The sequence below is a fragment of the Zootoca vivipara genome, chromosome 9 (assembly GCF_963506605.1).
Source record: "Zootoca vivipara chromosome 9, rZooViv1.1, whole genome shotgun sequence".
NCBI lineage: Eukaryota > Metazoa > Chordata > Lepidosauria > Squamata > Lacertidae > Zootoca > Zootoca vivipara.
In genome coordinates this window covers 39,183,943-39,194,660 of record NC_083284.1, presented here as the reverse complement: position 1 = coordinate 39,194,660, position 10,718 = coordinate 39,183,943, and the positions used below count along the sequence as shown (strand labels likewise).

General features: G+C 44.7%; 1 protein-coding gene across 2 annotated transcripts in view; it reads left to right on the top strand.

Moving 5' to 3' along the window:
* Positions 1-254: 254 nt before the first annotated feature.
* Positions 255-10,718, top strand: part of SH3D19 (SH3 domain containing 19) — a 71,697-nt gene continuing 61,233 nt past the window's right edge. The window contains exon 1 of one of the 2 annotated variants that reach the window (XM_035114007.2): positions 255-872. In XM_035114007.2, the coding sequence (XP_034969898.1) occupies positions 782-872 (91 nt within the window). In that variant the 5' untranslated portion in view covers positions 255-781. The remainder of the gene's footprint in view (positions 873-10,718) is intronic. The other variant, XM_035114009.2, reaches the window with a different exon arrangement.

The window sequence follows — 10,718 nt, the reverse complement described above, 5'->3', positions numbered from 1 at the left end:
GGGCCTGACTGAGCAAGGGCCCTTCCCTAAGACTAAGAGCCTCTCAGGACAGGAGCCATTCACGATGGCAAGGCCCTGTTTTATTTCTTCAAGCGATTCAATCACTGCTAAGGAGTGCTGTTGTTTTTGCGTTGGGAGGAGCTTTCTGAAATGCCTTTGGGGAGCGCGCATTGCCAGAATCCAGAAGAGCGAGAGGGGGGAAGAGGGGGTCCCAGATTATACCATTAACTGGGGTGGGGTGGTGGGGATGCGCTTCAGAGACCACCTCTCGTTGTTGCCTCTTTCCCTCCCTGCCCACCTCAGCCACGAGGCCGCTCTCCCCTCGCATTCCGCCGCTCTGATTGCTGCTCGCTGCTCCAGGTACCTCCCCCTCTTCGCCTTTTGTTTTAGTGTCAGGCAGCAGCCCAGTTTCCTGTTGATACCGGAATGTTGTGAATGGCCAGGAAAACGCCACCTTCTTCTGCTTCCCGCTGCCTTTCTCTTTCTCTCCCGGCCACAGCTGGGAGAGCCCCCCTTTGCCAGCGCTCTCCCAGCTCTTGCAATTCCCTAGCCGAGACCAGAAAGAGAGAGAGGCCTTCGCAGCCTCCCCGCGAGCGCGCTTGAAACTTTCGAGGAAGAGGAAAAGCAAGAAGCGGCGGCGGCGGCGGCCGCGCAGGAAGGACGCTTTGCCTCTCCAGGCGGCGGGAGAGGCAGGTGCAGGCGAAAGGGCAGCTCCAAGCCACGCCATGGAGGAGCAGACGGATGCCTAAGAAAGGGGTCGTCCTCTTTCTCCCTGTCGTCGATGGCTGAAGCCTGGAGGCTGGAAGAAGAAGAGGAGGAGCTGAAAGAGCTCGGCAGGAGGCACAGGAGACCCAGCTTGAACCCAGCAACAGGTAGGCGCGAGAGGGCAGGGAAGGTTGCGCCGAGGGAGCCCGGGAGGCGAATCCCGGGGCAGGGGTCCGAAGTGGGGAAGAGAGGCATGTGCTGGAGGGGTGGGGGAAGAATTCAACGCCTTCAGGAGTCAGGTTCACGCAATCCAACGAGCTGCAGAGTTTACTTCGATGCACGTTTTTAGGGGTTCGGATTGTCTCTGGTTGCCTTTCCCGACAGCATCTCCACATGCTTAAGTCTCTCTCTGGAAACTGAAGGGATTGCAATGTGACATGGCAAGGGGTTGGGGGACAGTCAAGGTGTCTCTGGTGATAGGATCAAGCATCCTTTCTGAGTCTGCCCTCCTGTTTCTGAATGTGCATTTAAACTCCTTGACATCTGTGGACGTGCAGTGCAGAGATCAGAACACACTTGTGGTCATGTGGGCCTGGCCCTCAAATCCAGTCAAGACATGGGCTATTACGTTGCACCTTAGCTGTGCCCCAGCAGCATACAGTTTGGACTCTGTCAGAAAGGAGTGCAGGCGCACTGTCTGGAATATATTTGGGGTTCCCCCCACCCCATTTCTCACTGCATGCAGCGGTTTGATCTAGGGATTGGTTTGAAATTACTGCCTTCCCTGTGGTGCCCTCCAGATGTTTTAGACAGACATCAGCTTCAAGCAGAATGGTCTGGCGTAATGGGAGTTGTAGTCCAAAATATCTGGAGGCTCCATTTGGGGAAAGGCTGCTGTAATAGATAGGCAGAAGTCTTGTGGATGGGCTCAGTATAAGTGTTTTGACTGTGGTGTTGCAAGCAACAGAGGGTTATGATGTCTGGGTCAGGGAATATCCCTCCCAGTTGGCTGTTAAAGGGGGGGAGGACGTTGTTAGGTCTTCATGGAAGAACGTTCTGGAACAACATATCTTATCTCATGGTGAGTCAGATGTAATTCATGGTAACTCATGGTTCAGTGAAAGGATCATATTCCAATACTGTACATTTTTTCTTCCTGGTTGGTGTAGTCTACTGTACACTTGAACTTTCCCTTTAGTTCTTTAGAATTCTGAACATTTATGGCACATCCAATGTATCTCTAGTCAACATTGCTAAGTTTTTCACCAAATATTTTTGTCCTTAACTATTTCTCTGTTTTAAGACCAGAATGTGGCTCTTATGTGAAATAGGTATTCCTCCTAATCTTAGCAGGAGAACACTTAGTGATATAGGACATGTTTTGCATGCAGAGAATTTCTGGTTTAGTTCCTGGGATGCAGGTTGGGCTAGGAATCTCCCCTGTCTCAAACCCTGCAGAGCCACCGCCACTTGGTATAGACTCTGAGAGTAATGAGCTAGATACGCCATTGGTGTATTTGTGTAAGCTTTCTATGTAACTGCATGCCTGAGCCAAGCCACACATAAAAGGAGAGGGAACACTGAAGGGTCATCTACTTTGCAATTTGGCATACTTCAAGGTTTGCACTCTGTTGACTTTGGACTGCTAGCTTTGCTGACTTCCCAGAATTATCAGTAGTTTCTGTGTTTGAACAGTGGTAGACTATTCCATACCCGAAAGGTGTTACTGTATTTTCTTTCCTCACCTCTTTGGCAGGGAACTTCCCTGTCTGATACCCTCAGAGGTATTTAAGAAACCTTCACTGATAGTTATACAGCTGTGGATTCTTATTAAGCTGGAGCAGCATAGTTGCAGAAATTCATGCTATAGATTGCAGACTTGTAAAGAGATTGTCAGATTTTTACACACACACGCACACACACACAGAGAGAGAGAGAGAGAGAGGGAGGGAGGGAGGGAGAAGGAGACCCCTCTGTCCATTCACTGGCTAGAAGACTGACTTGGGATCCTTTGTGTTTATGGTGGATCACAGGCAGAATCTATTTTATGCTCTTGTTGCCTACCGGTAATTAAACAGCCGCATTTGGAGCATTTTGCTGGAGCCACCTTGGGCTCTGTGTTGTAGAAGGGCAAATGCAACTTCAGCAAACAGTTTTAATTAATAAGCCTTCTACGCATACAGTTTACTTTCAGCTGTGGAATCTTGTTCCATCCAGACCATTCTCTGGGTTATTAGTGGCATGCCTTGAGGAAACAAAGTCAAGAATCTGTGCTAGAAAAAGGTACAATCCAGGAGCTACCTGTAAGTATCAGGTGGTCAGTGACTCATGCCACTATCAGTAGTAAGTGAAGAGTCAACTGGCAAGGAAGCAGGCCATGAGTAACTGCTATGCATTAAAACAGAACTATGTGTAATGCATGACTGGGAAAACTCAGGCCTAAGGCAGTTCTCGAGGCTGCTCTTCCAGATCCTAAGGACTTTCTTCAGACCGCTCCCCAGGTCACACCCCCTTATCCCAGACCACAACCCACACCGGACTTGCTCCATGTTCCTTCCCAGTAATTTTATCTAGCTGGAATGTGTCCTTGGACTGTGATACCGCCTCTTCCTTGCCTAGATGGATTGTGAATGTGTGTAAACCTCTGGCTTTTTGTATGGCCTACTTTAAGGGTCATGTTCATTGCTGTCTCAGTCTTCCCTCTGGCCCTGTCCACCGCTGATATGTGGCCTCCTGAAGATTGTGAGGAAATGTGGCTCTCAAGCTGGAAAAACGTTCCTCATGCCTCATGTAAAGCTGCCCCATGCTGTTTGTGCAGATGTTCCAGGCTGCGTTTCCACAGAAAATTTCCTCAGCATGATCATAACTGCTTGAATGTGTGCAGAATTGTTGCCTAAATGGTTGTAGTCCTAAGCATACTTACTAAGGAGTAAATCCTTTTGGCCTGGTATTTATTTATGAGTAAACATTCTTAGGATTGTGAAGTTAAATGTGTTGATGGATGCATCTGTTGTCGTTTGTTTAATGTCCTGGATTTAGCTCTGGCCTTGTGGTGTCTATGAATGTTGCAAAACAGGCACTTGCTGTGCTTATAAACCCCCTGTTTACATTATGCTGCTGTTCTAAGGCTGTTATTTTTAAAAAGTTATTCTTTATAAACTCATCAGTCACCTTTCTGTTGTTCAGTTTTGTAAGGGCTAGAAAACTGGCAAAATGTGTGCTTATAATTTGTGTCCAATTTCCTCTAAAGCAACATTCAGTTCATAGCAGCATTATTTTATCTTAGCTCCCACATCAAACTTGTTCTAACTTGATTTCTAAAATGCTAGCTGAGTCTTGGACAGCAAAACAAGATTATATCAGAGAAATTAACTCACCAGTCAAAATATAATCACAGAAATTGCACAGGTGATGGTAAGTTGGCTGAAGTGAAATCAGAGTTGGAATAGAATACAATTTTGAAAAGCAAATTTGCTCTATGTTTTAAGCTACTTGGTGGTGTATTATTCTAAGAAGAATCCTGAATTCTAGATATACGTATATTCCTGTGTATAAGACTACTTTTTAACCCAGGAAAATCTTCTCAAAAGTAGGGGGTCGTCTTATATGCCGGGTCATATTTCTTATACAGTGGTACCTCTACTTACAAATTTAATGCGTTCCAAACATTCCATTGAATTAATTAATGCGTTCATTGAAAATGCCTACAGTCCTTTGCACACTGGGCTATATGCTTGTGAAGATTTACAGAACTCTTAGTTTCTCTAGCATAATCCAAATAATGGAGCAAAATCACAAATGATAAAATTGCATGTAAAGAACCAGACTGGAAATCGGATATAGTTATAAAAACAATTGTTTACAAAGGTTTATTTGAACCATTTGGCAGTGAAAAGAACCTAATAACGTTCAAGTCTGAGAACTCATATAGATAATTAAACCAACCTATGGCAAGTTGTCTCACTTAGGGTTTGCTTGAATTATGTTTCCAAATGATCAGCGGCAGAGCTTCATGCTCCACCACCGGGGGCGGAGAGCAGGTGCGCTGCCCTCAGGGACATGGTGTGCGTTATGGGGTGGGGCGCAGCACGCGTTTTGGGGGCGGGGTGGGCAGCTGCAAGGGCGCGTTCTGGGCCCGCCCCCACCGCCCCTATCTTCCTACGCCCCTGCAAATGATAAATGAACTTTCTACAACCACCAGGAATGGAAGATTGCAAGATGCCCATTTGTAACAAACCAGAGCTGAATATAATAATGATTTTGAGTCCCATTCCCAACACCCACAGTTCCTCCAGAGCAGGGGTTGAGGAGCTGATGTGCCTGGTAGTAGCTTCTGTGGTGCCCGCAAAAGTGAATATCTTCTCAAATATACACAAAAGACTGTAACTCTTCCTGAGGTTCCTGTTTGAACAACCCCTCCTTAGACATGCCTACCTTGCGTTGGATGCCAGGATTGGACACCCACCCTCCATTTTTTCTGAACAGAGGGAAGGTGCAAAGACTTTCCTTCTGTGAGTAAATATGGCAGGGGCCATTGTTGATGCCTCCCTGTTTCTAATTGATGGGGGCTACTGGGGGACAAACCCATGCCATTTTGTGGTTCTGCCTCCTTTTATGGCCGCCTTTTTGTTTTACGCCACAATCCATGGCAGCTATTTTGTGACTAGAGCCTTTATCACTTCATCAAGTGCCCACTGGCCAAAAAAAGATGGCAGCTCTTCTCTGGAGCACCAGAACCTTCTTCTACCAAGGAATAGGGCAAGGTATTTTGCCAAATAATTTATTTGGGGCGGATTTTGCTTCTGCTTGGGATATGGCTGATGACAAGTCAGACAATGATTAGAGACTTTGTGCCTGTGTGCAGTGTGTTGTTGTTGTTGTTGTTGTTACATCTTCACCTCCAGCATGTGACTGAGCTATTTGGATTTGTTCTGCAGCAGTAATTAAAAAAAGATAGGATCAGAGAGTTGCAGAATACATGATGCACCCCACCTTCTTTGCTGCTTTGTAACTACCTTTCTGCATGGCACATGGTCCTTCCTCTTAACATTTATGTGATCCAGATTGTATGGGTTGATTTGTGAGGAGTTGCTTGGTAGATAACCTTCCTTTTAGGCAGAGGGTTAGATGATGTGTGCCTTTGATCCCTTTCAGCTCTTTGATTTCATGATTCACTCTTGGGTAGCAGTGATTATACATACGTACTGAATACCTGGCTGCATCTAAGCTAAAAGAATTATACTTGTGAGTCTGCTCCAGAATCCAAGGAAGTCAGTAGGAAGAATCCATTGAAGTCAACTGGCTGCAGACCAAGCACTGTTGGAATAAATTAAGGATGGTAACAGAGGCTCTTTTGCTGTTATCTGTTTGCAGCTTGTCCTTGGAAATGAACCAACATCACTAAGCATAAAGTCTGTTTTTATTTTACAGAAAAGCACTTGTCTGCTGACATTTGTACCAGGGCGCAAATGGAACCATAAAAGTTGCATTTTTCAAGCATCTGTTAAAATAAAAAAAAAATCATGCTGAAAAATGAAATATTCTTTTTTTAAAAAAAAAGGTTAAAAACTTATTAACTAGGAGAAAGCTATCTTTTTAAAAAGAAAATAAACGCAAATCAAAGTTGGCCTCTCCTATATATAATGAAAAGTATCTTGTTTATCTGGGCAGAGTCAAATGAGTTGTCAGGTTGCCCTTTTGGAAAGTGTTGGACTATGAGGAGTATGACCGTGCTCCAGATAAAGTCTTGTTCACTCCACATGCGCACTCCAATAATTTACATTAGAACGCTCTTGCTTCTGTCCACAACAAGTATTTTAATGCTGAAGAGATAGCATGGAGTATTGAGAACATGGTTTATTGACGTATATTCACAAACAGATGCTGCAATATGAATAAAGGAGATATAAACAGTGGCATAGCGTGGGTTGCATTCTATTGCCTAACAGTGTCTACATCACCCAGGAGATCACAGCTGCAGAGATAAGAAAAGAGTTGTTCCGTTGTCTGGAGAGGTCATTTCCTAGTTTGCATGAATAAGCCATTTTCAATGGAGCCTAGAGACGGAAGTGCACAGCTGTATTGCAGCAGCACTGGGTGTTGAAATTTTGCACCCCTAAGAATTTTGCACCCAAGGCAACCGCCACTGTGGCTCCCCCGCATGCTGCACCCCTGGATATAAAAGCTCATGTAGAATTAATTCATCTTCCCCTTCTGAAGCAAGCCATCGGGTCTTGTGAAGGTGTTGGCTGTAATCTAACACTAACCCGGGCTTTCTTTCAACTGGGATCTCTGACCCTTGGACAGGCATTCAGCCAAACATGTAAATACTGCAAGTGTTCTTAGTTCCAACCTTGGCCTTCCCTGCTAGAACTGGAAGGGACTCCTAAGCATGTTTAGCTGAATGTGCTTAGAACCTTCGTTGCAATCTGGAACCTTGAGTACGGACCCATTGTGTATGGAACCATGCCAATTGCACTGTTTGTGCCCTCGTGCATTTGGCTGAATGCCTGATGTCTATTCCACTGTAGCCCCTTGTTATATTTAAAAACAGTTTGGGGAGGTTCATGCATGATATGGAAGAGGCTGATAGGAGTGAGCATGCAGTTGTGCATTTTAAGCCTGATCACCATGTGTATTAGATTTGGAATTTTTCTAGTTTCTGAGCTGGTTCAACCTTTGGTACATCACTTAGAGGTGCATTACTTACGACAATCAGCTAAATGCGCGTGAACTGCTTTTCTTGAAAAGCACTGTGTGTTTTATACTATGAGGTGATACGTTGGCCTTTTTCAACATGCAAGTTGAAGTTGCTGCCATTGTGTGTAATACTGCATAAACTTGGTGTTTCTTTTCCAGCGCCCCCCTCCCATATCACCTGCTCCATCATCACCTGCTTCTTGACAGGTGGTTTCAAGAAAGTAAATTATGAGGTGCTCCCTGGTTAAAAATACAGGGTGGATTTCTCTCCCCTTTCTGCCTGCTCCATGGGTTTGGTTGCCAGTTAGCAGCTCAACAGAGCAAGTTCCATGCCACTTCAGGAGAAGTCTTGTTAAATAGTTTATTTCAAAGCCTCAGATTGCCTGCTTTTAATAAACCCTTTAAGTGTGCGAACCTTCCTTGTTAATGCATGTTCATTTGAGATAGGTGGGAGATTAAGGATCCCTCGCAGCAAAAGCATAATGAATGAAAGGCTGTTAAAATAACTGTGCATTGTGGACTTGTGCAGCAGCTTTTTCAAAAGATCCCAACATTTTTAGTAGACTTCTTTATTTCTCCCTGCAGAAAGAAGTCTGCAATGGTTATTTCAGTATCTAAGTTTGCATACCTCTCTCTCTTTCTCTGTTTTTCTGAAATATTTTAAAAAGTATGTTTACATTTCTGAAGTTCTCTTGTGGTCAGAAAGATCAAGTTCAGTGTTTTATATAGGACTTTACAATTCACATTACCGTAAATTCAGTTGAAAACTGGTAAGTTGGTGTGTTAGGTGCAAGTTTCTAATGTTTCTTTCATAGTCTAGTGTAGGGGTGTCCAACGCCCAAGAGACTGTGATCTACTCCCACTATAAATAAACTGGCAGTGAGATATCTACCCATTGGATTGACCAGAGTTGTTGAGCTTTCTGGGGGGAGGCTTCGCCAAAGTTGTTGAGCTTTTTTTAGGGGGAGAGATCAGAGTTGTTGAGCTTTTTTTACAATAGTAAGTCAGTGGTTCTGAAAAGTAAAAAATTAAGGCATTTGTGTGGTTGTCTTCAGGGAGTTCCATTACTGATTGCTGGAAAAAACAGACAGGTGTTACATTATTCACTTCACAACTTAATCCTCTAGAAATATGGCAGACTATTGTAGCATTTGAACAGATGTAACAGCAGGTTTGTTTTTGTTTTGAATTTGCATGCTTGTTAAGTATAGCCTATGGCATTGTAACATAGACTGAAAAAAGAAAAGCTGTTAACAGAACACTTTCCTAGTTTTCCCCCCTCTTGGCAATATTGTAGCTTTACTGCAGGGGTCCCAAACTAAGGCCCGGGGGCCAGATGCGGCCCAATTGCCTTCTAAATCCAGCCCTCAGATGGTCCTGGAATCAGCATGTTTTTACATGAGTAGAATGTGTCCTTTTATTTAAAATGTATCTCTGGGTTATTTGTGGGGCATAGGAATTTGCTCATACAGTGGTACCTCGCAAGACGAAATTAATTCGTTCCACGAGTCGTTCCGTGTTGTGATCATTTCGTCTTGCGAAGCGCGGTTTCCCATAGGAATGCACTGAAATTTAATTCATGCGTTCCTAATGGGCCGGATGTTTTTCAGGGGAAGCAGGAGGAGAGCAAGGGAGAGGCTCCCTCCCTCCTTCCCCAGCAGCCGGAGCCTCGCGCCCAACCAGACAGACAGCCCGTTCGCGCGCAGGCAGGCAGACTTAAGGTGAGTGAGGGGGGACCCGGCTGCTGCGGAAGCCGGGCGATGACGGCGGCAGAAGCGCGAGGCGGCGGGCTCCGGGCCATGGCAGCGGCGGAAGCGCGAGGCAGGCAGGCTCCGGGCCATGGCAGCGGCAGAAGCACAAGGTAGGTGGGCTCTGGGTGATGGCGGCGGTGGAAGCGCAAGGTGGGCAGGCTCTCTGTCTGACTTTCTCCTCCTCGCGGCGCCCTGCTTCGTCTTGCGAAGTTTTCTATGGCACGGCCATAGAAAACTTCGTCTTGTGAGTCTGCCAAAAAAATTGCAAAACATTTTCGTCTTGCGATTTTTTTGTGCCGTGAGGCGTTTGTCTAGCGAGGTACCACTGTATTTTTTTTTTCAAAATATAGTCCGGCCCCCCCACAAGGTCTGAGGGACAGTGGACCGGCCCCCTGCTGAAAAAGTTTGCTGACCCCTACTTTACTGCTTCCATTATTGGCCTCTTTCACACATAAAGTAAACCATAATCAATATTTTACTGCAAATATACTGATCTTGTCCACTTTTCTCCTCCCTGCTTACACTGAGAACAAGCAAGCAACAACCCTTGGCTTAGCATAATGTCCAAACTACAGTTTGCGGTTTGTTTCACTCTCCAAAAACCACAATAGTTGATCCTTGGCTTGCTTATTCTCGTTCACTGGAGCAAAACAAACCATAGTCTGTGGCTTGGATGTAATGCTGAAGTAAGGATCATCAGCTTTCCCACCCCTAGTAAACTATGGTTTACTATTATGTGAGAAATGGACCATAGTGACTGTGGACTAATTCGCAAGATGCCTGGTGTGGGTGGTACTTTCCATTGTACTCATCACAAAGGAATGCCAACTAATGTAGCTACATAATACCATTGCCCATTTTGTCATGGTAAATAACACTGTTGGTCAGCAGCCATACTGAAGCAGATGTTTAGATATTCTGTGGAGGAGGCCCACGGAATGCCTGTTTGGGACTTTTAAAGGAATGCCATACTTTTCTTTGGTTTCCTGATGGGTAGGTTGCCAGCTTCTTGGAGGCAAAATAATTAGTAAACAATGGGCCTTGTTAGAGTGAGCTGTCACCATTCATTTAATTAAGGAGTCAAATTCAAAGATATAAGCTATGCTAAAGGTCAGTGTTGGATAGTTTCCTTGCTTTTTATATGTTTGGTAGAACATTTTCAGCAGTTCTGAGATAATGAGCAGTTTGTAATCCACAGCTCTATGCTACTTCGTTCTTATTACCGTAATTTGAGGGGAAACAGCAGTTGGTGCATCGTGCTAATAATTGTTCGAAACCTATCCTTTTATTCTCCTTCACCGTATTGTAGAATTTATTAAGAGGAAACTAAAGTTAATTGTGAACATTTTGCAGACTCACTTAAAATTGCATCTTAACTCCCTTCCTCCCCATCACCCAATATTCAAATAACTGTTGTAATAGAGTGCAGGAGTGTAAGTGATTTAGCTTAATTGGAAACCTGTGAGGTACTATAGCTCAGTGATGTAACTCTAGCACAAGTCCTGCTTATGGACAGTCCAGGTCCAGCAAAAACATTTAAGGTAGCAAACTTTGGAAAGATCT